Source organism: Schistocerca cancellata, chromosome 3 (assembly GCF_023864275.1).
Source record: "Schistocerca cancellata isolate TAMUIC-IGC-003103 chromosome 3, iqSchCanc2.1, whole genome shotgun sequence".
Classification (NCBI taxonomy): domain Eukaryota; kingdom Metazoa; phylum Arthropoda; class Insecta; order Orthoptera; family Acrididae; genus Schistocerca; species Schistocerca cancellata.
The window spans coordinates 241710309-241738037 of NC_064628.1; the positions used below are offsets into that span (position 1 = coordinate 241710309).

Genomic DNA, 27729 nt, shown 5'->3' on the forward strand with positions numbered 1-27729 from the left:
TACACTACTGGCCATTAAAATTGCTACACCAAGAAGAAATGAAGATGATAAACGGGTATTCATTGGACAAATATATTATACTAGAACTGACATGTGATTACATTTTCACGAAATTTGGGTGCATAGATCCTGAGAAATCAGTACCCAGAACAACCACCTCTGGCCGTAATAACGGCCTTGATTCGCCTGGGCATTGAGTCAAACAGAGCTTGGATGGCGTGTACAGGTACAGCTGCCCATGCAGCTTCAACACGATACCACAGTTCATCGAGAGTAGTGACTGGCGTATTGTGACGAGCCAGTTGCTCGGCCACCAATGACCAGATGTTTTCAATTGGTGAGAAATCTGGAGAAAGCGCTGGCCAGGGCAGCAGTCGAACATTTTCTGTATCCATAAAGGCCCTTTTAGGACCTGCAACATGCTGTCGTGCACTATCCTGCTAAAATGTAGGGTATCGCAGGGATCGAATGAAGAGTAGAGCCACGGGTCGTAACACATCTGTAATGTAACGTCCACTGTTCAAAGTGCCGTCAATGCGAACAAGAGGTGACCGAGACATGTAACCAATGGTACCCCATACCATTACACCGGGTGATACGCTAGTATGGCGATTACGAATACACGTTTCCAATGTGCGTTGACAGCGATGTCGCCAAACACGGATGCGACCATCATGATACTGTAAACAGAACTTGGATTCATCCGAAAAAATGATGTTTTGCCATTCGTGCACCCAGGTTCGTCGTTCACTACACCATCGCAGGCGCTCCTGTCTGTGATGCAGCGTCAAGGGTAACCGCAGTCATGGCCTCCAAGCTGATAGTCCATGCTGCTGAAAACGTCGTCGAACTGTTCGTGCAGATGGTTGTTGTCTTGGAAACGTCCCCATCTGTTGACTCAGGGATCGAGACGTGGCTGCACGATCCGTTACAGCCATGCGGATAAGATGCCTCTCATATCGACTGCTAGTGATACGAGGCCGTTGGGATCCAGCACGGCGTTCCGTATGACCCTCCTGAACCTACCGATTCCATATTCTGCTAACAGTCATTGGATCTCGACCAAGGTGAGCAGCAATGTCGCGATACGATGAACCGCAATCGCGATAGGCTACAGTCCAACCTTTACCCCAAAGTCGGAAACCCGATGGTACACATTTCTCCTCCTTACATGAGTCATCACAACAACATTTCACCAGGCAATGCCGGTCAATTGCTGTTTGTGTATGAGAAATCGGTTGGAAACTTTCCTCATGTCAGCACGTTGTAGGTGTCGCCACCGGCGCCAACCTTGTGTGAATGCTCTGAAAAGCTAATCATTTGCATATTACAGCATCTTCTTCCTGTCGGTTAAATGTCGCGTCTGTAGCACGTCATCTTCATGGTGTAGCAATTTTAATGGCCAGTAGTGCATTTACACAAAATGTTGTAAGGTGCATATCTACTGAACAGTGTTTTGGAGTGATTATTCGTTCTAGAGACTTCTGTACTAGACCACAGGCAGTACGAAACAAACGCGTTTCGATGTGTGATACACCTAGCGCAACTTCAGTCATTCACGTCAAAAGGTCGACGAGTGGTGTACAGTTCAACAGGGCATGTAGCATCACATGTGTAAAATACGGAACATTATTTGAAAATGGAACATGGAGACACGATGTTAATGTGTAGACATGCAAGGTGTGAAAAAATACTCCTGCGTCGGGAACATTTTCTGTACACGAAACTTGTTACCTGTAGCAGTGCATTGTTGCGTGCATGAGATGGACTCAGTACTACTGGAAAAACGAGCCTTACAATAAAAATGGATTAGAAAGTCTTGCCTGCAATAAAATATTTATTTGCAGTGGTTACTGGGTTCGCTTACAATGTGACCGTCTTCAGATCCTTTATACCAAGATGAAAGCGGTAGGATAAACGGAGCAGGCGTAGTGACTCCACAAATGTCAACTGCTCACATTCTGGTCGAAAACGGTAACCACTGCAAATAAATATTTTACTGCGCCAAAAATTGTTTCTAATTTATTTTTACAGTATTCTAGCAAGACCGGTGAATTTCTCCATAAGAAATGTTCTAAAAAATTACAGAGCATTACAAAGTGTAGATTACGATCCAGCTACAAGCGCACGACGAGAGATCTGTGAAATGCATGTACCTGACCTGTCTGGAACATTTTCAGTAACATGTCTTATATAGTAAGTGCAAAGAGAATAGGGAGTAATAGACATTGATTTCTACCCGTAACCAGAATTCTTCGTAACGTGATATGACCACTACCACACGGATAATTATATCGTACGCTTCACTCGCCTTCTAAGCCATATTTAGACGACTTGTGACCATGAATTTACAAAACTTTCGCAGAATGAAAGATCTAATCTCCATGGTAAGGTCGCACATAATCGTTAACGCAGATTCGGACCGTATTTGTGGCGTGGTATTATACTAACGTCATCCTCCAATTGACGCTACCGCGACGGCTGCAGAACACGTTGCTTATCACGCTCTAAAATGTGTCCCTAGCAGTTATCTGCGCAGAGCAGTGGACAGAATGCTAGAAATCGTGCCCAAATGTAAAACAAATAAGTAATTTTAGATGGAGTGAAAGAATTCTAATGTTTATATTAAATCCTGATGGACCAAAGTGAACACATTTCATTTGTGTACTAAGGTGTTCAGTTCGTGTGCATAAAAAATATATGAACATGTGCCAAATTCTGTAGATGTGATGCAATTTTGACAATATGTAAGTTATTTACTACGACTAAATGTGGAATAGTGACGACACATGTTTAGGTAATTTAAATGTCAGTCTCTACATAAAATTTCCAAGTACTCTTGCCCTGTTTATTTGTTTGCTAGTTTACAGTATAAGGAACTTTTTTCAAATTAGCTGGGGATATTTTTCTGTTTTTCTTTTATAACATGAAATCTAGGTATCCTAAAAACTGATTCACATCGCAAATAACATTGGTGATAATTTACAGTAAATGTAAACAAACTATTAGGAAGATAATTACCTAACAATACAGAGGCAGAATCGTCCAGATTATATTATTGCATGAATGTGGCTATTATAAACACGCGGAAACCTTACAGAAGCTATTCTTTAAGACAAATGAAAGCGACAATGATTTTCAAGGAAATTAGACTGCATTTTAACAAAAAATCAATATTGTCCCATTATTAGTCTACCACACTTTTTATAATTCCTCATTCGCGAACGCCAAGTCATCTAAATTAAGTAGTCCCACATCGGACTTCCACTCTAGTAGTGAACGTCTTAAACATAGGAGAAGCAGAGAAAAAACAACACACACTGGATAAATTGGCAATATGAAAGCAGTTCACTAGGTATTTCGGATGATTTTCAAACAAATTAAATTTTGCAAGCAAATCACCGACCCCACTTTGCATTCGCCATTTCAGTTTTCATAAAGTACCTTTACGGCATTATTTGTAAATACAAAATACACTCCGTCAGTCCATATAGTTTAGAGACTTGATTAATAGGAAAACATAGAAAAAATATGTTAGTGGTGTTCCGCGCCGTGCGAAACTGTCTGAGAGTCCCTCCTTTCGGATCTTGTTCAACTCGCGCACCCCATTGGAGTGAATGTGTGCGGTTATGTCGTCAAAGCGTTGAGGCTTCATGCGAATTTCAGCACTTCGTCGTGTTGTGATAGGTTCGTGTTGACAATACTAAGTCTCAACATCTGTGATGAATTTTTACAGAAAATAATTGTCCGCGTTTTGCATTTCAGTCAAGTTGCGGCAGGCATCCGCGGTCGTTGTTTCTGTTCGGAAGGCAATGTGTGCAGGCCAGACACTGAACACACTTTTTCTTGAGAGTACTGTGGGAATGTAATGAACACGTGATTTGGAGATGTTTCCCCATTGCGATTTGGGACACAGCAACCTTGAGTCAGCGTGTAAAAAAAACTGCACATACAAAACTTTAAAGCAGAATGGATAAAAAGAAACACTTTTTATGTGGCAAAAGTTGCGCAGGTGCAGCCTTATCTCTATGGTGATCCATCAGAGTTTTGACGCTAATGACAATCAGACGTGGAGTGAAACATCTTTATCAAATAAAGAAGTATTTCTTCTTTTCTCCTCTAGACACTAAAATGTTGTGTACGTAACTTTTACACACTATTAAAAAAATAGAAACACCCGGAAGACATGGTCGGATGTCAATGTAACTTCATACACGAATACACCGTCGACAGCTAAATCAATAGTCAGAGTTGCAATCCTCTGTGTCAGCTAGAAAGCCCACCAAAGTGTATTAATGCTGTACTTCTTCAGGCTTTCCCGGCGGTCTGTTGACATTTTGAATAAACGGGACTTCTGCCGGATGTTCGCGTCGTCCTCGCACGAAATTTCGACGGCGTAACTCGCTGTCTTCTTCATGGGCTACCTGAGAATGGTCCTTGTCTTTTTTCTTTTTTGCACACCCGTTCCTGAAGGGTATCGGAGTTTTTTTGAGGTCTTGCATTATCCTAATGGTTCAAATGGCTCTGGGCACTATGGGACTTAACTTCTAAAGGTCATCAGTCCCCTAGAACTTAGAACTACTTAAACCTAACTAACCTAAGGACATCACACACATCCATGCCCGAGGCAGGATTCGAACCTGCGACCTTAGCGCTCGCGCGGTTCCAAACTGAAGCGCCTAGAACCGCTCGGCCACATCGGCCGGCTGCATTACCCTTTTCAGCCTTTTGTTGTACAGGTACATTTCATTTAGTTATTTGTTCAGTTTTCTTGCAAAGGTGCATTTGATCAGTTTTACAATACAGAATATAATATTTTAAGTCATATTGAAATACAGAACAAGTGCTATAGATTACAGAATATTTTACATCACGATTATTCCATATACCATATTGGAATACATTAACATAGAATAAAGTTAGTAGAATACAATAAAAATACAATACAATAAACTGCAATACAACGGTTTACGGTTAATGCTTTGCACTTTGAGGCGACTGTTGTGTGTGCTTTTATTTAGATCTTGTGGTGTTGCTTCATTTTGTGTGTGTGAGTGGTGGTGTTGTTGTTTTACAGTGCCACTTTTCTTTATATTGTCCACTGTAGGTGGGAGGCGAGGATAATCTGAAAATATACAGTTGATTTGATTATACAATTGAATTTAGAGAGTAGTTGCGAATCGGGTGTTTAAGGTGCTCTCCTGTTTACATCAGGTCTTCCAGTCACCTTCGGAGAATGACATTCGTGGCAGTGGTGAACAATTAGATACTGTATTTTTTTTTAAATTTTAAGCCTATGCTACTTTTTATGTCTAACTTGATTCTATAGTGGGTGTTCGTGTGTGTGTGTGGGGGGGGGGGGGGTTGGATGTATTTGAATTTTGGTCGCCTGTTCACTCGTGGTCTTGTTGTCAGGATGTCTTCAATGTCTGGGTGTTTCGTTAATATGTATCTCCCGGAGTTTGTTCTGAGTTTAGTTAGCCAGGCGTGTAGCGGCTCCACGCCTGTCGTGTCATATACGTCGTCACTGGGCGGGAGCCTTAGCAGTCTTGAGATGCTGCGCAAGGAGTCGTCTCTCGGTCGAGTAAAGTCATTCTGCTACCGTTTTATGCAGGCCCTCTAAGGGGGCTGCAGCATACTCTATCACATGTCTGATGTACGTCTTGTAGGTGTGAATTGCAGTTTGGTCGTCATATCCGTGGAATCGTCCTTCTATTCGTCTAATTAGACTTTGTCTTTTTCTTGTCTTGTTTAGCAGGTTTGTGAGGTGTGTTTTCCAATTTAGATGTTTGTGTAGGTACACGCCTAGGTACCTGACAGTGTCATTAAGTCTTAGTGGTGTGTCCTAGAGCCTCAGTTGTATGCCATCTGTGTTTTGTTGTCGTTTTTTGTCAGTTTCTGTTTCTAAATAAAACCATTCGGGTTTTGGATCGGTGTGGACTGATTCTAGATTTTGCTATCCAGGTTTCTAGTCGTTGTAGGTAGGTCTGTGTCTCGTTGTACGGTTGTCGTCTTCATTTTCTGTACTCCAGTAGGCAGTGTCGTCAGCGTAAAGTCATACCGTTTCTGTAGAGGTTGTTGTCGTTGGCACGTCAGCCGTGCAAAGCGCGTACTGGAGCAGGGACAATATGCCTTTTTATGGTACTCCTGCTTGGGGTGTAAATCCTTGAGAGGAAGCACCGCCCGGCTCGACCGCGGGAACACCAGCCACCAGAGAGGACCATGGGAGCCGCGTCTGGCGGACGCGGACCGCGGAGAAACAGTCGATGAGGCACGGACCGGTTAGGGAGCGCTCAGCGCCTTACAGGCATAAATACTGCATACGATCCGCCCAAGGACCATGCTAGGGTAGCACCTGAAGAAGACAGCGAGTTCCGCCGTTTAGATGTCGTGCGAGAACGACACGAACATCCGACAGAAGTCCCGCTTTTTTCAAAATGTATTAATGCTGTTTGTAGACCAGATAAGGTATATAAGGAGCGTGTACAGCGTCAGATGTTGGGCGATCACTGCGAAGGACACGGGCACGGCGCATACGTATGAGACTACGTTATCAGCACCTGACGAGTTATTGCCGGTCTGCATTCGTCTGGCTGGTCGAGTCGAGCAATACACAGATTTGTGTGGCTTTCGGATGTGACAGTGGTCCAGTACTGGACTATAGGAACTGGCAGGCATGCTTGTCGTCAGGGTTCCGGTCGACCAAGTCTGTCCAACCACAAGGGAGTCTCGCCATATTGTACACCAAGGACTTCGTCAGCTCTTCACATCTGCGCCTGCCATCCTAGAACAAGTAAATGGACTCCACGCGATATCTTGTGTTATCCTGCACCACTGGTTGGAGACTAGCAGCAGCTGTACTAAGGAGTTATCGTCCCACGCGTCAACACCAACATAAACGAGCTGCATGGACTGATAGCGATGTTTCACGTGGCAACATGTTGCGGGGAGCCATTACATATAGCTTCTGGTCACAGCTGGTTGTGACTGAGGGAGCTCTGACCGCATAATGGTGTGGCACATACACTCCTGGAAATTGAAATAAGAACACCGTGAATTCATTGTCCCAGGAAGGGGAAACTTTATTGACACATTCCTGGGGTCAGATACATCACATGATCACACTGACAGAACCACAGGCACATAGACACAGGCAACAGAGCATGCACAATGTCGGCACTAGTACAGTGTATATCCACCTTTCGCAGCAATGCAGGCTGCTATTCTCCCATGGAGACGATCGTAGAGATGCTGGATGTAGTCCTGTGGAACGGCTTGCCATGCCATTTCCACCTGGCGCCTCAGTTGGACCAGCGTTCGTGCTGGACGTGCAGACCGCGTGAGACGACGCTTCATCCAGTCCCAAACATGCTCAATGGGGGACAGATCCGGAGATCTTGCTGGCCAGGGTAGTTGACTTACACCTTCTAGAGCACGTTGGGTGGCACGGGATACATGCGGACGTGCATTGTCCTGTTGGAACAGCAAGTTCCCTTGCCGGTCTAGGAATCGTAGAACGATGGGTTCGATGACGGTTTGGATGTACCGTGCACTATTCAGTGTCCCCTCGACGATCACCAGTGGTGTACGGCCAGTGTAGGAGATCGCTCCCCACACCATGATGCCGGGTGTTGGCCCTGTGTGCCTCGGTCGTATGCAGTCCTGATTGTGGCGCTCACCTGCACGGCGCCAAACACGCATACGACCATCATTGGCACCAAGGCAGAAGCGCCTCTCATCGCTGAAGACGACACGTCTCCATTCGTCCCTCCATTCACGCCTGTCGCGACACCACTGGAGGCGGGCTGCACGATGTTGGGGCGTGAGCGGAAGACGGCCTAACGGTGTGCGGGACCGTAGCCCAGCTTCATGGAGACGGTTGCGAATGGTCCTCGCCGATACCCCAGGAGCAACAGTGTCCCTAATTTGCTGGGAAGTGGCGGTGCGGTCCCCTACGGCACTGCGTAGGATCCTACGGTCTTGGCGTGCATCCGTGCGTCGCTGCGGTCCGGTCCCAGGTCGACGGGCACGTGCACCTTCCGCCGACCACTGGCGACAACATCGATGTACTGTGGAGACCTTACGCCCCACGTGTTGAGCAATTCGGCGGTACGTCCACCCGGCCTCCCGCATGCCCACTATACGCCCTCGCTCAAAGTCCGTCAACTGCACATACGGTTCACGTCCACGCTGTTGCGGCATGCTACCAGTGTTAAAGACTGCGATGGAACTCCGTATGCCACGGCAAACTGGCTGACACTGACGGCGGCGGTGCACAAATGCTGCGCAGCTAGCGCCATTCGACGGCCAACACCGCGGTTCCTTGTGTGTCCGCTGTGCCGTGCGTGTGATCGTTGCTTGTACAGCCCTCTCGCAGTGTCCGGAGCAAGTATGGTGGGTCTGACACACCGGTGTCATTGTGTTCTTTTTTCCATTTCCAGGAGTGTACATGCTGCGTTCTCAAGTGTTTCCTGTCATGTGACAGTATCGTGGTGCGATTTTTCGAAAGAGCCATTCTGGCCCACATATGGCACATGTCTCAACTGTCTGTGTCATGTTGAGGTACACCCGTGACCAGCGCAGTTCTTTAGATCCATCCCCGATAGAAAATGTCTGGGGTAGCCTCGGACGTCAGCTCTGTCCCAGTATCAATATCCACGATACCAAGGAACAGTTAACAAAAGTCAATTGCTCCAGGAAAGGGTACAATGGCGTCATGACGCTGCTCCCAACTGGATCTGTGGATGCATCCAGGACAGAGGTGGTGCAACATCATACTGGTATATGGGCTCATACTGCCTCGTTCTTTGTGAATACGACACGATTTTCGGATCGTCGAACTAACACCACACACCCTCTCAGCCAGAGATGTTTCGTTTCCCCGTCTCATTCTGGGTGCTTCACTTTTTGTCAGGTAGTGTATTCACCACATTAGAATGAGCTGTGGTAAGCAAGAAGATTTACTTGTGAATGTATTTAATTTCTATAACTGTACGTAAATATTTAGGATGACGCCATCAAAAGCTTCGAAATCCATTGCAAAGAAGACAAACAACCAACTCATCTGAATGGAAAATTGGTTTGAAAATAGAATAAGTGCTCCGAAATAAAATAATTCATTGGTAAAAGTCCCCATTATACAGTGTCACGGAGGCAACAAGACTGTCATTTCCAATTTCCTCTTTGAAATATGCCAGAAATTTCTAATGGATTTTTGCACATCATATGTATAAAAGTCAGATAGGGATGTATAGTCTGCTTGGAAACCATTTCTACTTCTAGTATGAGGTCTCAGTTTGACAGTACATCCCAAATTCCCTTGCGTTAGTGGACGAGACTCTTCTTCTGCTCTGCCATAGACTTCTTTCCTTTCCGTTTCTTTTCACGTGCCAACAGTCCTTGCTTCATTCACTCATTTCCTTATCAGCACTTCATATCAATAAACTTCTTGTGGCGAATGTCACTCATTTTCTGAAGCTTTGAGATTAGTGTACATTCACGAAGCGATTCCTGAGAACTCTTCGGTTTTCTGTTTCAGTCCATGGACGGAAAAGACGTGTCTTCGATCCTGATGTCGGAGCTTCGCGCTCCGCTCGGCATCGTGTCTCAGGAGCCGGTTCTTTTCGACAGGACGGTAGCAGAGAACATCGCGTACGGAGACAACACCAGAACAGTGCCAATGGCGGAGATCATTGAGGCTGCCAAGAAGTCCAACATCCACAACTTCATCGCCTCACTACCTCAGGTACTGCAATCATTTAACGTGGTCGTACAACTCAAATCCCACTACACTAGGCAAATAACTTACATATAATAATTTGTAATTTCTATTACTAACTAATAATTTATTGGCTATCCGTTTTCACCACGTCAGTTGTCAAATTTGTGGAAAATATAAACATTCCGCACAAAATATTAATCAGTCCGTTAAAAGAGCCCACGGTCCCTGTGCAGCGCTGTAGATGGTGCACAGCTGGTACCAGTCGGTCAAGTCATCCTCTACCCCTGAAATAAGTCATGGTACTAAAGTATTACGAGTGTCCATTGCATGGGATGAGAGCAGCAAAGTCGGCCGAAGTGGGTACTTGACATAGTGACAGAAGGAAGATATCGTATTTGGGCACGCCCTTGGCGACAACATGAATCACAATCCAAGATTTGTAAGTATATCAATGCAGATTGTCCAGCGTTTCTGCAAGGAATCGTGTGCCAGTCGTAGCAATGTAAAACGGCTTGAGAGCAGCAGTTCAAAGAGATCCTGAGCGATAGAACTGTGCCTTATCAATGACAATCTGTTTCAAAACAGACAGGAATTACTGCTATCAGCGAATGCGGATCCAACTACACCATTTTCCGATAGATTATTGTGAAGGGAGTCGCATACCTCGCATTGTTCACAGCAGTACATGAGGCTGTGAGCCTGTATTAGGCCAAACAGCACAGAAACTGGGCATTAGTTGACTTGGACCTCTAGTGTGACACGGGGAGTGTACCGATGACACAGTGAGGTGTCTAAACCACATTGTTTGGAGGGTGTAGTTCATACCATACTTGGTTCTTGGAGGTTTTGGCGGTATGTTTCGTGCCATGACTTGGGCGCACTCATTCACGTTAGTATGAACATGATCCATAATGCTTATTTTAGTATTCGTGTTACCGTTTCTTCTACTGGGTGAACCAGAACTCTCCACCGACAAACTTTCAGAGATTGTTCAGTGATATCCCCTGAGTATTTCGTACAAGTGACCCATGGCCTCCGGCGGATAGTTATAGAGCTATTGCAAATCATTTGGATTCTTGCCCCAGTTAGCTCTTTATCTGTATTCCACTGAAAAAAGTGGGCAACAGTGAACACGACGACATAATGCGCAGTGTGTCCTGTCTCTCATTCGCTCACGGTTTCTGCTGTGGAGAACAGTAATGCCCTCTTTAACTCGTTGCCCTTCAGTTTGCATTCAGTACTGCTCGGATATGGTTAGGTTTTTTTCCAGCGGTGTTGGTTGTACGTTAAGAGTGACACACAGCAGCACTACGGACGGTTTACTGAAGTTTGGCCGATATGCACCTTTTGTGTTGGTCCGCTGAATGCAGTGGACCTGGTCCCAAAGTCTGGCAATCACATCACAGCACTTTTGCCGACGGAGGTTGTTTCATTAGTCTGTGTTTTGTGTTGTATGTTTAGGTTATTGAACATAACATATCTTCACAGCTGCGAAGGTATATCCACAGAAATTAGCGTAATTGCGGTGACAAACCAAATGAATCATACTTACATTATTGATCTGTAACAATCTGCCAGAGACCGTGGTTCCCTTATCCTAAAATACTACGAAGATATCCCTGAAGAACCTCTGAAAGTTTGTCCGTGAAGTGCTGGTTGGCCCTGCATGCCATCATGATGTAGTATGCTGTATGTATGCTGTGGACAATCTCGTCTAATGGACATGAGGTAATGAACAAGGCTAGGGGCCTCTGCTTGAGGTGACTAATTTTTGTTCCGGCATACTTGTAATCTCTGCTGTTAAAACAGATTCATGGGTAAGTTTACGTATAACATAACCGCTTAAACTTCCGCTTTTGGTTTCGTTAAAGTACTTCACAGTTGCAGCGTAACTCAAAATTCTTAAAATGAGCAACATTTCAGCTCCATTGTGAAGGCCTAAGGAAATCGGCGTTTTGTACTGAATGTGGTTATTTATTGCATGGTATCAACGATGTGGTAAGACTGGAGACAGCATTATCTGTCTATCCATCCTTTTCTTCTTCTAACTTCAACACATATTAAACTCGGCAAGAAAAGTGACAAAAGTCGAAAACCGACAATTTTAGTTTGTCACTGAAAAATACGCCTGCACTAAAAATGCAATGGAATTGACAGCCAACAATAGTTACTCGAAATTTTGAGGAAGGTTGCACTATTTGAATATAAGTTTTATAGAATTAATTCTTTAAGTGGAGTTTCCGCAAGTATTGCTTTTTTTAGTTGTGTCGCTGTTCTTGCCTGGGTCAGAACAGACTATAAAGCTTTTAAGAGAGTTGCAAGGGCAGTTTTGGTGAGAAACAGTGTTAAGAAAAAAAATCTATACGTTCATCCGTTTCATCACTGAAGCAAGCCAATCAGGTCGCTACAAGCGCAATTTCAACGAGCCTGGCGCAAACGAGTAGTGTCAATTGCTCTCATAGCGTAGACGATAGCGCAACAGACCGTTGAGTCTTTGACTCTGGTTTGATCCTTACTATTGTCCCCTGGACGCTTTTGTATCTCTCTCTCGTTCGGTTTTAGGAGACGAAACGAAGAACACGTTTGGTGACACTGTCTCTATCAGGCCAGTTGAATTCGCGCGCGCCTCGCCATTTTTGACTAACTTCAGTACTAATTTACTCGGAAACGGAGCCATGTATCTAAGTTTATCCTTGTTATTTCACAGCACAAGTGCACCCTGCCACACCCTTACAAGCTTTTCAGACGGTTTCTAACCACCCTGTACAAAGTCCTCACCGAAGTGTCAGTTAGTATGCTTGCACGAATCGCAGGAACTACTGTAAGTATGTTGATAGGGTTTTCAACACTAAGTAAATTAATTTGCAAGAAATATTTGTGCGTATAATACACAAATATTTTGTTGAAATTGGCTCAACTAATTAAAGTTCGTCAAAATTGTGAAAAGATACCATTGCCACCAAGTGGTGAATGACAGAACTCCTTGGAATCATCCATAGATATTATAAATTAAAGGCACCTGACACGTGTTTCTTGTCTGTATGTTCTGGATAATCTCAGAAAATACTATAAAAAGTTTGATGCTGTTTTAATTCATACACACACAGAGTCACGAGGGAGGTTTGTGGGCTCAGGAGAAAGGCATAAGGTTACCCGACCCCAATGACAGGCAGGCGCGAGCTACTGCTACTAGAAGGCCGGCCTTAGCTAATGCTGACAGCCTAACTTTGGCGGTGTGACCCAAAACGCATGAAAAGGTCATAAAGAAAATGTCTCAAGCGCCGGAATTGCTCTGGTGTGGGGCTGCCAGAAAGTCGCTGTAGATCGCATCGAACTCCATAGCGGCCTGGTGACCACCAAGTGGCCGTAGCTCACTCCACGACATGTCACTCCAAGAAATCAACCGCATGTACAACAGGAAACATTTGCCTCCTGACGACTTTCCTGTCGTTTGTTGATTAACTCATTGAAGTTATATGAAAGAACTTTACACAGTGGCCTGGAAAACAAAGTAACCGCCACGCCAGACAACTCGTCTGCCCAGAAGTGTCTCTCACTTCCCGAATGTAGGCAAGATGTAATAGTTGACGATGAGTTTACTTACAAGCATACTAATGAGCAGCTTGACATTGCCTGAGATACAATATATAAGAGCACCCAAATTCACTAAAAGAAGCCTTTCCCTGACAAATGATCACTGCAGTACAGGTTAAATGCTGCTTATTTTATTAACCTAAGAGTACACCCAGAAGTCTTTTAAGGAAGTTCTACTATGATATTTGATGGAAAACGTAAAACACCTTTTTCAGTCACAGTGCGACACAATGGCATTTGATCATATACAGAATTTATGTTAGTGTCGGGCAAGTGATGCAACTAAGCGTAAACACAGAAAAGTGTCGTCAGCACTGTTGTTACAGACGTTTCATTTAACAATTTACTTAGTGATAATTATTTGTATTATGTTTTTTTACTATTCAGTAACATCACGTGTGCTTATTCAGTCTGTTACAAATTTAAAAAATTGGGTGAAACATCGGTATTTTAATATAGCAAAATTTATAAGTAAACACAAATATTTGAGAGGTCTACTAGAATTTTTGAGTACGTGCAACATCAACACATGGGCACCTGACGATATTTTTTTTACAACAATACAGTCTAAAATTTCAAAATCTATTTCTTCAACATCGAATTGAGGTAATAATAAAATGTTCGTTGTTCTTGGTAATCATTAGGACACTAGGGACATTTACTATTGTATCTTTCATCAGAACGTGGCGACTGACCTGTGTATATGTCAGAAAAAGCTATATGTCTTATATCATGTACTCCTCCAGTTTCATAAGATCAGAAAAGGAAGAGCAATACCATAAACAATACTTACACGTCATACTCATCGTACCTACCATCTCAGTGTATCTGTACATTTTATGGATCGACGCGAAACTTCAAGCTGATTATGATTATGCAATGCCAACCAGAGGCCGACATCCTACACCTTTTTAATCTGCAAAGGTGTCTGGTACTGATACTTCTCAGTAACTCAGTAATTTTGACGGTATATGTAAGAGGGAGAAAAGGTCCTCGAATCTGAAAACTGTAATGTTCAGCCATTTTCACTGCAGAAATTAGAAGAGGATAGATGTGTCGGACGAAAGATTAGATAGGGTATCAATCAACTAATGACCTCTATCTGATTAATGAGGCTGATTACAGAAATACGTTTTATGTTCCCTAGTTGACCTTCGCCACTGCTTGGACACAGTTAACAGCAGCCTAATCTTGTATAAGCCAAAAGTGATTTATATGCACAGAAATGTAGGGACTGTGTCTATGACTATTTCTTACCAAAGACCTTTTTACTTATCTTATCTTTGACGATTCTCAGTTCATGTTCTTTATTCAACAAAATAAAATGTAACACAACCGTTCTTTAATGAGAGCTGCAGTTCTAACAGAGTGACGCTATGACACTAGCAAAATTTTTGTGAAACTGTCTTAAAACAGTCATAAATTTCTATTCTTGCCCAATTCCTGTAGCACCTCTCCATTCCGTAGATTGTTTAGCTTTGCATGTCATCAATAATAATTCTTGCCACACAGTCGTAGTGTTTCTGTTATATTACTGACGCACCAGTTCTTACCAAGTAAGTGCATCTTATACTACACAACCACTCAGACTGCCTAAATAGATGAAACTGCTCAGTAGTGGTAAATGCAAAATATAGGTTATTTTAAAACAACCAATGAGAGCTAGCAGATAGTTATCATTCACATTTACGTCTAGAAAAAATCTTTAAATTGGATGAGTAGGATTTGGCAGCTGTAAAATAGGGACTTACTTGTGAGACCTTCCAGAACCACGGTTTAGAGACGGATTCTATCCAATGAAAAGCGGTTGATAAAACACTTGACCTGAAAGGTCGATACGTCGAAAACTGTGCTTTTCTTATGTCAAAACACGTTATTTCACTGCCAGCGTGATCATTCTTCACCATGCACAGTTATATTGTCGTAAGTAATAATAGAATTAAAGTTCTAAAAAATGATATCGATTTTGATAAACAGTATTTGGGAACAAACACTAATTAAGGATATTACATCTACATCTACATCTACACCTACATCTACATCCACACTCCGCAAGCCACCTGACGGTGTGTGTCGGAGGGTACCTTGAGTACCTATATCGGTTCTCCCTTCTATTCCAGTCTCGTATTGTTCGTGGAAAGAAATATTTTCGGTATGCCTCTGTGTGGGCTCTAATCTCTCTAATTTTATCCTCATGGTCTCTTCGCGAGATATACGTAGGGGGGAGCAATATACTGCTTGACTTCTCGGTGAAGGTATGTTCTCGAAACTTCAACAAAAGCCCGACCGAGCTACAGAGCGTCTCTCCTGCAGAGTCTTCCACTGGAGTTTATCTATTATCTCCGTAACGCTTTCGCGATTACTAAATGACCCTGTAACGAAGCGCGCTGCTCTCCGTTGGATCTTCTCTATCTCTTCTATCAAACCTATCTGGTACAGATCCCATACTGGTGAGCAATATTCAAGCAGTGGGCGAACAAGTGTACTGTAACCTACTTGCTTTGTTTTCGGATTGCATTTCCTTAGGATTTTTACAATCAATCTCAGTCTGGCATCCTTTACCGACGATCAATTTTTTATGATCATTGCATTTTAAATCACTCCTAATGCCTACTCCCAGATAATTTATGGAATTAACTGCTACTAGTTGCTGACCTGCTATATTGTAGCTAAATGATAAGGGGCCTTTCTTTCTATGAACTTCCGATGTTATCCACAAGGTCATTTATGTATATTGTGAATAGCAACGGTCCTACGACACGCCCCTGCGGCACACCTGAAATCACTCTTACTTCAGAAGACTTCTCTCCATTGAGAATGACATGCTGCGTTCTGTTATCTAGGAACTCTTCAATCCAATCACACAATTGGTCTGATAGTCCGTATGCTCTTACTTTGTTCATTAAACGACTGTGGGGAACTGTATCGAACGCCTTGCGGAAGCCAAGAAACACGGCATCTACCTGGGAACCCGTGTCTATAGCCCCCTGAGTCTCGTGGACGAATAGCGCCAGCTAGGTTTCACACGATCGTCTTTTTCGAAACCCATGCTGATTCCTACAGAGTAGATTTCTAGTCTCCAGAAAAGGCATTCTACTGGAACATAATACGTGTTCCAAAATTCTACAACTGATCGACGTTAGAGATATAGGTCTATAGTTCTGCACATCTGTTCGACGTCCCTTCTTGAAAACGGGGATGACCTGTGCCCTTTTCCACACCTTTGGAACGCTACGCTCTTCTAGAGACCTGCGGTACACCGCTGCAAGAAGTTCCTTCGTGTACTCTGTGTAAAATGCAACTGGTATCCCATCAGGTCCAGCGGCCTGTCCTCTTTTGAGCTATTTTAATTGTTTCTCTATCCTTCTGTCGTATAATTCGATATCTACCATTTTGTCATCTGTGCGACAATCTAGAGAAGGAACTACAGTGCAGTCTTCCTCTGTGAGATAGCTTTGGAAAAAGACATTTTGGTCACAGTGTCTGGACATTTTGTATTGATCCACCTACCGCTTTGACATAAGACCAAAATTTCTTAGGATTTTCTGCCAAGTCAGTACATAGAACTTTACACAGTTAGAACGAATAAAATGTGGTGCGCTTATGAAGTAGATAAGAATAAATATTATTTGTTGCGCACCTGCATGTTTATTGTGTTTTCAGCCAAACACGTTTCACCTGTTCATATTAGGCCCTATCAATGGTCTACAAAATGAAATGTAATTGTTCAAGTGTACATATTTTCTTGTGAGGCGAGAGACGAGTAACATTTTCTGGCGGCAGGTTTAGGTTATCTTAATACACCCTAAAACAAAAAAGACGACCCAGGGAGCACTTACCTGAGTAGAACGGAAATCGGTAGATGTGACGCACATGTAAAGAGAAACAAATGGTTACAATTTCAGAAAAAAATTGATGATTTATTCAAGGGAAAGAGCATCACAAACTGAACAGGTCAACAACGCGTTGGGCCTTTATGGAAGCAGTTATTTGGTTTGGCATTGATTGATAGTTGATGGATGTGCTGGGGAATATCGTGCCAGATTCTGTACAATTTGCACGTAAGATCGTCAGAATACCGAGCTGGTTGGAGGTCCCTGTCTGTAATAATCCAAACGTTTTCTATTGGGGAGAGATTAGACGACCTTTCTGGCCACGGTAGATTTTAACAAGTACGAAGGCAAGCATTAGAAACGCTCACCGTTTGCGGGTGGGTATTATCTTGCTAGAATGTAAGCCCAGGATGGTTTGCCATCAAGGACAACAAAACGGGGTATGGAATGTCATCGACGTACCGCTGTGCTGTAAGGGTGCCGCGGATGACACCCAAAGGCGTCCTGCTATGGAAGGAAATGGCACCCCAGATCATGACTCCTGGTTATCGGGTCGTATGGTGCGCGACAGTCGGATCGGAGCTCAAGGTGAAGGAGGACTCGTCACTGAAGACAATTCTACTCCTGTCAATGACATTCCAGGCCGAAGGTGTATCCGGGGACGCCCTGGACAGCGGTGGAATACAAACTAGACGGTCGCCCGTCGTACGGCCTGACAACGAGGCGTGATGGTCTGGGGTGCTATTTCTTTTTGTAGCAGAACACGTTTGGCTGTCAACTGCGGTCCGTCGACGATGCCGTACATACCGTTCCTCTTCGCGCCAAGCCATCCTGGGCTAACATTTCAGCAAGATAATGCCCGTCCGAATGCAGCGCAAGTTTCTAATGCTTCCCTTCGTGCTTGCCAAACCCTGACTTGGGCTGCAAGGTCACCAGATCTCTCCCCAATTGAGAACTTGAAGCACTATGGGCAGGGCCCTCCAACCAGCTTGGGATGTTGACGATCGAACGCGCCAGTTGATATAACTTGGTACGATGTCCCCCACGAGGAACTCCAACAACTCTATCAATCAATGCCAAACAGAATAACTGTTTGCATGGAGGCCAGATTTGGCTGTTCACAGCAGGATCCTCAGCCGAGAAATCTAGCGCAACCGGTCACAGCAGTGGAGTCGGCATTGCTCCGAATCAATGTTGGTGCCTTGTGATGCACTTTCTCTTGAATAAACCATAGATTTTTCCGAAATTATAATAATTTGTTTACCTCTATACGTACGTTACACTTATCTATTTCCGTCCCATTTGGATAATTCCGTCGGCGTGCATCGTTTTTTTCCCCTTAGAGTGTGTTTACGATCATAGGGTTGTGATTAATCATTTATTATTTTGTGTCCTATTCTTTTCATAAGTGTATTGGCTCATCTGTAGGAATGGATACACCCTAAATAAGTTTCCAATTGAATGCATGTGACAAGTGTGCCCCTCACTGTGCACTTCACACGTGCTTGCTGCTGCAGAATCAACTGAGGTATCCAGTGCAGTAAGATGTTACAGTGTGGAGGGACGGTGTGTGGATAGTGTACTACCACTCTCACTCTCTCTCTCTCTCTCTCTCTCTCTCTCTCTCTCCCTGTGTGTGTGTGTGTGTGTGTGTGTGTGTGTGTGTGTGTGTGTGTGTGTTTGTGTGTGTGTGGGGGGGGGGGGGGTGCTTGCACGCTATTATCTTAATCTGATTTTTACTTCTATTTTTAATAACTAATCTGTGAATTAGTTGGGTTATTGTCCTTCTATTATTTCTTATTTGGTCATTGAGCAACCTTCCATTTTTGTTGATGCCTCCTTGCATAAAATAGACGTTCTGAGTGAGCAGGCCCTTTCTTTTCTTCAGAGTAATGCCCAGCACCCCCACCGCCACTGCCCCTCTTTACCACGTACCATTCTTTCAAGAATCGAACTCTCATTTATAAAACAGCTTCAAACGAACTTCCGTCGTACGATGACTTAATTTTGCAGGTACATCCAGTAGCATATGTGGTTAAACTCTGCAAATCGTGTTGTAAATAAAGTTAGCAGTAGAGGAGTAAATTAAAATGTCATACGTGATGCCGAAGATTTAGATCAACAGCAAAAATGTTGTAAGAGATAAATTTTTCATATTATTACACGGCCCAGTCAGATTAATGTGGCCACCGCCTATGTTAGACGTCAACGTACTGTAACCGCTCGCAGGTGGCAGGTCGCAGTACTAGCAGTAGGGGGTATATGAAGCGTGTCAGAGGGATGAGAAACTCCTTCTCGTTAGGAGGGAACGGAGCGATTTATCCGATTTTCAAAACCGCGTGATCACTGGCTTTTAGGCCAAGGTTGGAAGAATTTCCGAAACGTCTAAGTTCGTAAACTGATAGCGTGCCGCAGTGGTTAATTTGCACCGTGCATAGCAAGATGGCGCTGTACGAAACCGATGCCGAAGGAACTGTGGTGCACAACGGGCCATAGATGAAGGTGGTGGGAACGGCTGCGGAGACTACGGGCGAGTAGACGTGCAGTTGCTAAGCAACTGATCGCCTTGATGAACCAAGGAGCGACCAACACTGTCTCTCCAACAACTGTTCAGCAAACATTGCCGCGTATGGGCATCCGAAGTGCCTGGTTCAGGCATCCATTCTGTTATTCATTGGCGACGTAGTCCGCTCCAATAACTGAATGGTCAGCGTAACGGACTGCCGTCCTAAGGGGCTCGGGTTCGATTCCCGGCTGGGTGTGGGATTTACTCCGCTCAGGGACTGGGTGTTGTGTTGTCTTCATCATTATTTCAGCCGAATCCGGCGCGCAGGTCGCCCAATGTGGCGTCGAATGTAATGAGACCTGCACCAAGGCGGCCGCACCTGCACCGTCAGGGGCCTCCCGGCCAATGACGCCAAACGCTCATTTCCATTTCCATTGGCGACGTAGGCTGGAATTTGCACGCCAGTACCGCAACTGGACGTCCAATGAGTGGCGACAAGTGGCATTTTCAGACGAATCACGTTTTATTCACCATCGGATACATGGCCTTTGGCATGTACGGAGTAAAATGTCTGAAAACAGACGCCCTGCAAGAATCATCCGAAGGGTCCACATCAGAGAAGGGAGCGATCTGGTCTGTGGAATGTTTACGTGGCATTCCCTCAATAATATTGGCATTCTGGAAGCCATAAGGGATCAACACAACTGTGCCTCTATGGTTGAGGAACAACACCCTGCATGCAGTTTGTTTTTCCTCGGCATGATGGCATCTACCAGCAGGACGAGGCAAAGCGTTACAGAACTCACAGTATACGTGTATAGTCTGAAGAGCATCAGGATATGTTTATCGTACTCCCATGGCCATAAAACTCACCGTATTTAAACCCAATGGAAAATCTGTAGGACCAATTCGATTTGGCCGTTCGCACCAGAATCCTCAGCCGAGAAACCTAGCGCAGCCGGTCACAGCAGTGGAGTCGGCATGGCTCCAAATCACTGTAGGTGCCTTTCAATACTTCATTAACTCTCTTCCTGCACATCTTGCAGCGGTCCGCGCTACAAAAGGTGGTTTTTCAGGCTTTCGGAGGGTGGTCACACTAATGTGACTGTACGTGCAGTTTGTGGGAGATGCCAGAGAGAAAAAGTTGAGAAAACGATTGATATTATGTTTAAAGTTTGATGGAAGTGATTTCATTATCAGACACTGAATGAATATGGTGTAACTTACGCGTCGTGAGTTACGCTGCGTCAAAGCAGTTTCTAACTTTAACACTGGGCTTACTGTGTTAAACCTTTAATATGGGATCTTATGTCTTAATGAGTATAACATTACAGCAATTCAAAAGTTTAAACACGGTCAATAGTTACATGAAGTACTGTAATTTTTTTTTCTGCCCCTGGAAGCCGTCAGATAGACGAACTGCAGCCTGCACTGATCGTCTTTTGCCGTTTAGCAATACAGACAGTAGTTTCTTTTTATCCTCATGCGGTGGTGAAATATGTTGGTTGGAAAGGAAATAAATATTCATCTGCAAAAGACGAATGATATTTACTCTCTTCTGCATTATAAACACAACAGAAATACGAAATGAGTAAGAATGGGTGCAAATATGAACAGAAGAAAATTAGCTTCTCACAGTTTCGATGCTGAGCATGACGGGACGTGTCGCACTTGATGTGTTTTTGCAGGGCTACGACACGCGCATGGGGGAGAAGGGCACGCAGCTGTCTGGAGGGCAGAAGCAGCGCGTGGCCATTGCCAGGGCGCTCGTCCGGAACCCCAAGATACTGCTGCTCGACGAAGCTACATCTGCACTCGATGCCGAGAGTGAAAAGGTAGGTACCAAAAATCGGTTTTACTACAGTGTATGTGCAGTTTCTTGCCTCCGTGTATGCAATAGGTACAGCTGTAAAACTACCGTAGGCTATCATAAGCAAGTGCAGACTACGGTAGTTTTCCTGGTAGCCTTGGTCATTTAAGATTGTAACCGCATTACCTGTACATCAGGTGTGCTGCATACCTATCGGGCGTTACCTCGTTTCGAAGGCTTTATTTGCTTTTTGCGATTATTGTCCTAACCACATTACCCTAGAAACCAGAAGCAGTGAAACGTCTAGATAATATGTGAGGGTATATAATAGGCTGCATAAACTGCGAGACATGTCTGCTCTACTTAGTTAACCTCCTGTTTGTTACTTATAAATAATCAGTATTTTTAAGAAAAATGAAATTTTCGTGGTTTAATTCAGGATTTATTCAAAAAATTGTTGATCTGTAATGTGAGACAGAGGAATGTTGTAGTGAAAATAAAAGCATAATAAAAAGTTACAGACTTACCATATAGTGCCAAAAAACACAATTTCCTAAAAAAAGAAAAATTAAAGAAACTACAAAACAAAAACATATCAAAAATCGCTTCAATACATCGTTGCGCCTACATAAAACATCTTTCTATTAGTCACAAACAACATTCGCACCTATCGACAATGACAGAAAGCTGCCCTTGATCATGTTGAAGAACGTTCCACTGAGTACAAAATAACAAGAACAAGTATACAGATTTTTTATGTTTATGTATACAAACTGTACTTCCACCGAAAGTAACTGCTTTGTTTGCGTAGAGGCGCAGAAGGTATAAGAGTGGCTAATTTTATGACTTATAAAATGCAATTTATATTTTGTAAGGACGTAAAATACATTATGGACTAACACTGAACGAAGTGTGGTTTTAATTATGTGCGAAACAGACAAAGAAACGAAAAATACACCTCTACAGAATCGCTTTTTGGTAGAGCGCAGTTGCTGTGTGACCAGATCGCCTAAGGACCGTCTATGCGGAAAATGTAGCATGTAACCATGGTCTTCGCTGTTACTGTGTTCGTCTGACAATAAGCAGTCTTTTGAAAAAAAGCAAAGTCCGAGAAACGTTCGAATAATCGTATTAGGTAACTTAGAGTACCAGGATGCGTCAGATTATTGAGAAATTCGGGCACTAACACCTAAAAAAACTTCATACAGCTTCTAACTTGTGTGCCGTACATAACTTTACATCACCTGCAGCTTTAAGTGTGTTAATAGCGCTACGCAACACACTTCATTGAGCATTTCGGTGGAGCTCACAGACGTCCAAATTAGTCATCTGTTTCTATTCCAGTGGTGTGGCAAGTGGATTATAAAGAACACAGTTTTTACACGTACACTAATTGCTGTTGTATGTTGCACGTGAATACATCAAAATTATTTCTTTTCAAAGTCCTCCAAACAAATCTCAAAAAGTCTACATTGTCTATTAGATTTAATATTAATAAATTTGACATTAATTTCATTTTTTCCGCCTGATTTTTGCGGAAAGATTAAAGACACTGTGCCATTACCGAGCAGCAAACGTACCAACACTACGAGCAGTTCACCTCATCCACTTAATTTCATTATACATACTCCTGTATAAGCAGTAAGGGTTACACAGGAAATAGAAATCAGTTAATGACCTCGATCCGTTACATACAATGAAAAGCATTACGGAGAAAATATGCTGTCATCAGTGGCATTACTCGGAAAACACAGTGGAACCAAAATTTTTTTGAAAGAGCTCGTGTTCATCTTTGACTGTGAAAAATATTCATTCACGAAATCCACCATATTACACACACCAAAAAAAGTTTTCTATCACGTCGGTTCCGAGAGTTCTGGAACTTGTGCAGAAAATTGGAATAGAGATCAACATAAAAATCATTTCCGCCCTTTTTATTGCTCATGAAAACACACATTGTATGTTGTACCACCATACAACGAGACCTTCAGGTGGTGGTCCAGATTTCTGTACACACCGGTACCTCTAATACCCAGTAGCTTGTTTTCTTCCATTGATGCATGCCTGTATTCGTCGTGGCATACTAACCATAAGTTCATCAAGGCACTGTTGGTCCAGATTGTCCCACTCCTCAACCGCGATTCGGCGTAGATCCCTCAGAGTGATTGGTGGGTCACGTCGTCCATAAACAGCCATTTTCAATCGGTCCCAGGCATGTTCGATAGTGTTTATGTCAGGAGAAAATGCTGGCCACTCCAGTCGAACGATGTCGTTATCCTGAAGGCAGTCATTCACAAGATGTGCACGATGGCGGCGCGAATTATTGTCGTCGATGAAGACGATTGCCTCGCCAATATGCTGCCGATACGGTTGCACTATCGGTCGGAGGGTGGTATTCACGTATCGTACAGCCGTTACGGCGCCTTCCGGGACCACCAGCGGCTTACGCCGCCCACACATAATGCCACCCCAAAACAGCAGGTAACCTCCACCTTGCTGCACTCGCTGGACAGTGCGTCTAAGGTGTTCAGCCTGACTAGGTTGCCTCCAAACACGCCTCCGACGATTGTCTGGTTCAAGGCATATGCGACACTCATCGGTGAAGAGAACGTGATGGCAATCCTGAGTGGTCCATTCGGCATATTGTTGGGCCCATCTGTACCACGCTGCATGGTGTCGTGGTTGCAAAGAAGGACCTCGCCATGCACGTCAGGAATGAAGTTGTGCATCATGCAGCCTATTGCGCACAGTTTGAGTCGTAACACGAAAAGCATTATTCAACATGATGGTGTTGCTGTCAGGGTTCCTCCGAGCCATAATCCGTAGGCAGCGGTCATCCACTGCAGTAGTTGCCCTTGGGGGGTCTGAGCGAGGCATGTCATCAACAGTTCCAGTCTCTGTATCTGCTCCATGTCCGAACAACATCGCTTTGGTTTACTCCGAGACATCTAGACACTTCCCTTGTTGAGAGCCCTTCCTGGTACATAGCAATAATGCGTAGGCGATCGAACCGTGGTATTGACCGTCTAGGCATGGTTGAACTACAGACAACACGAGACGTGTCCACCTCCTTCCTTGTGGAATAACTGAAACTGATCGGCTGTCGGCTGTCGGACACTGCTCATCCATGGTTGTTTACATCTTTGGGCTGGTTTAGTGACATCTCTGAACAGCCAAAGGGACTGTGTCTGTGATACAATATCCACAGTCAGTCTGTCTTCAGGATTTCTGCGAACCGGGGTGATACAAAACTTTTTTTGATGTATTTACTTTAGGACATGTGGCCACATCAAGTATTTGGAAAATTTTATGCTGCAAGCAAACGTAAGTTTTAAAAAAAGTATCTGCCATACACATACCATCACGTTCATAGGATGAGTACGTAAGAGAGGTCTCATCTTCTCCATAAATAACATTAAACCAACACACTTGTAAATATGTTCAGTATAACTACTTCACTACGTTACTTCCATCAAGCAGTTAGTTTAGGAAATAGTTCTTGAGACGAACGAAACGAGGAAGAAGGAAGATTAGGGTTTAACGTTCCGTCGACAACGAGGTCATTTGGGACGAAGCACAGGCTCGTATTAGGGCAGGATGCAGAAAGAAATTGGTCATTTGCCTTAAACCATTTAGGGAAACCGCCGGAGACCTAAATTTGAATAGTGGGAGTAGAATGTGAACCATTCTACTTCCCCCCTCGCCCCCCCCCTCCCCCCGAAATCAAGTCCAGTGTGCTAACTAATGCACACCACCTCACTCGGTTTAGACGAGTCATACTTGCTATTACTGCCACATTTATCTTCAGTATATTTCTTTAAAGACGTGTGATCGTCCAACAGGTGGTACAGGAGGCCCTCGACAAGGCGAAGGAGGGGCGCACGTGCATCACCATCGCGCACCGACTGTCAACCATCCAGGACGCGGACGTCATCTGCGTCATCAACGAAGGTCGCGTCGCTGAGCTCGGGAAACACACAGAGCTGCTGGAGCGACGGGGCATCTACCACAAGCTGCACAGCCTGCAGTCGGGCCGCCGGTAGCCGGCACTTGTCTACTGTCTCTAGCGAGGAAAGGGTGCACTGGCACTCGACGGCTGCAAAAAGGCAGCTGCAAGAAACATTATGTACAATACTGTATTTTCATTTAGTCGTTGTCATTAGTGACAACACAATTTTTGTGTCGTTTGCTTTCAAATTCCAGTCGTTAAAATTTTTTTTAGCTCTGATGTGGTGTCAGTTCCATGCTATATGTTAAGAATACTATTGAACACTGATCCTTTATTATCTTTTCTTATTATTAGCCTTCTTACCCCTATTTATTTTATACGTGCACTTTTTCTTCCGCATTTACTTCCTCCAGGTCAGGGATGCTCAACGTTTTTACTTACCACCAACTTTTGTATCATTGTTAGTTTAACATTTTCTAACCGACCTTCGTTTCCTCAGTAATGGTGATGTATAAAGTAGGGAAGTTACGTACTTTACAAAATCTGTAAAGCAGAGTTATAGGAAATCAGAGCATATAGTAATAGTTAACGTACCAGACATTCTACGTCAAAATTTTATAAAACCCCTGCACCTAACGCCCATCATGAAAGCTGAAACTCCCTCTGGTGAAGGGTAGGGACCAAGTGGACTACCATTGCTCTAGGTATTCTTTCAAAAATTTAATTTCTTACTTCGTTTCAGAAATTTTTTCCAAGATCACCCTCTTTCCCACTGTCGAAGTTGAGTATTTAATGTTCGATATGCACTGAAAACTAAAGAAAGCATTTTATTTTAGCAGGAAGATGATCGTTTGTCGGCTTGTCGACAACGTGGCCATTAAAAACGGAACACGTTCTCAACAGATGAAAGACAGCGGAAAAAGTCTTCCTTGATCACCCACTTGTAGGAAACATCAGTGTCTCATTTTACCCGCTACATTCCAAATCAAGCCTACTGAACAAGTGATACGTATGAATAATGCTCACATTTTCTTGACAAGTGTACTGCTGACCGTCCAGTTACATTATCATCTGAGTTTTCGTTGTATTTCGGTCGTGTTTTTCCTTTACTATCAAAGGAGATAGTACAAAGTTTTATCTAAATTTACTCAAAAACTTCAAGCAGATTTTACAAATAAAGACCGAGTTTGAAACTATAGTTCCTAATAAATAAGCTGTATGAAAATGATCTGCAGTTATTTAAATCAACTTGCTATTCCATGGGTACTGAACATTGGGAAATTTTTAAGTATATATTCTGGGAAGGGATCAAGATGTCCCAGCAGCAAGGGCAGCCAAAAACACCCAATGTAACCAAAGACTCTCAAGCACTGTGTTTCTTTCACTAATCACGCACAGATTTTGAGTTTTATTAAATTTACAAATTTTTTATTCATTATTTTACATGGATTCCAGCAGTAGTTAATTATTTGTTTCTTTGTTGACAATTGTGGTGTATTTTCTCACTTCTAAGTATAATCTACATGGCAGTAAGTGCTCGAAAAACCATAAATGTAATATAAGTTATAAATAATATTGTATGTGATTGTATGTACAGTGTGAAAATATTTGATTGTATTTATTTTCTTAGTTAGATCATTTATTAAAATTGATTTTGTAATACATACTTTTATTTATTAAAACATCCAGAGCTGCCGTGTAAATAGTGCTACCGACCCTAAAACACTAATTCAAGATGAGAAATAAAAGCATAACTCCTAAAGCACAATGTAAATTTGAGAAAATGGTTCAAATGGCTGTGAGCACAATGGGACTTAACATCTGAGGTCAACAGTCCCTTAGAACTCAAAACTACTTAAACCTAACTAACCTAAGGACATCACACACATCCATGGCCGAGGCTGGATTCGAACATGCGATCGTAGCGGTCACGCGATTCCAGACGGAAGCGCCTAGAACCGCTCGGTCACAGCGGCCGGCTGTAAATTTGAAAATGTTTGATATTGGATGTCTTGCTGTTATATGCGCGAAGAATTATATCTCAGTGTTCCTAGAGAAACTTTACTGCTGTCACAGATCACATTCGTACCGCTTGTTAATCCTCAAGAATGGTCCAAGACCTTGGCATAACAAGACTGAAATGAAACTTCATGACTGCTGTTATTAGAAATCCAATTCCAAACGTCCTTAAGGTTTATAGTACCGGCTTTGGTGCTGGTCCTATAACATCTCTGAAGAACGAACGAAATAGTTATTGTGTACAAGCCGGAAATTATTAATGTATTAGTAATCCTAAGACGTTGATTAAAAGGTGGA

The 27729-nt window shown here is 43.4% G+C and overlaps 1 protein-coding gene across 1 annotated transcript in view; it reads left to right on the forward strand.

Moving 5' to 3' along the window:
- The window catches only part of LOC126174874 (ATP-dependent translocase ABCB1-like), a 204596-nt gene extending 177594 nt beyond the window's left edge, over window positions 1-27002 (forward strand). The window contains exons 20-22 of the mRNA XM_049921286.1: window positions 9539-9745; window positions 21343-21489; window positions 25307-27002. Of these exons, the coding sequence (XP_049777243.1) occupies window positions 9539-9745; window positions 21343-21489; window positions 25307-25507 (555 nt within the window). The 3' untranslated portion in view covers window positions 25508-27002. The remainder of the gene's footprint in view (window positions 1-9538; window positions 9746-21342; window positions 21490-25306) is intronic.
- Window positions 27003-27729: the final 727 nt, after the last annotated feature.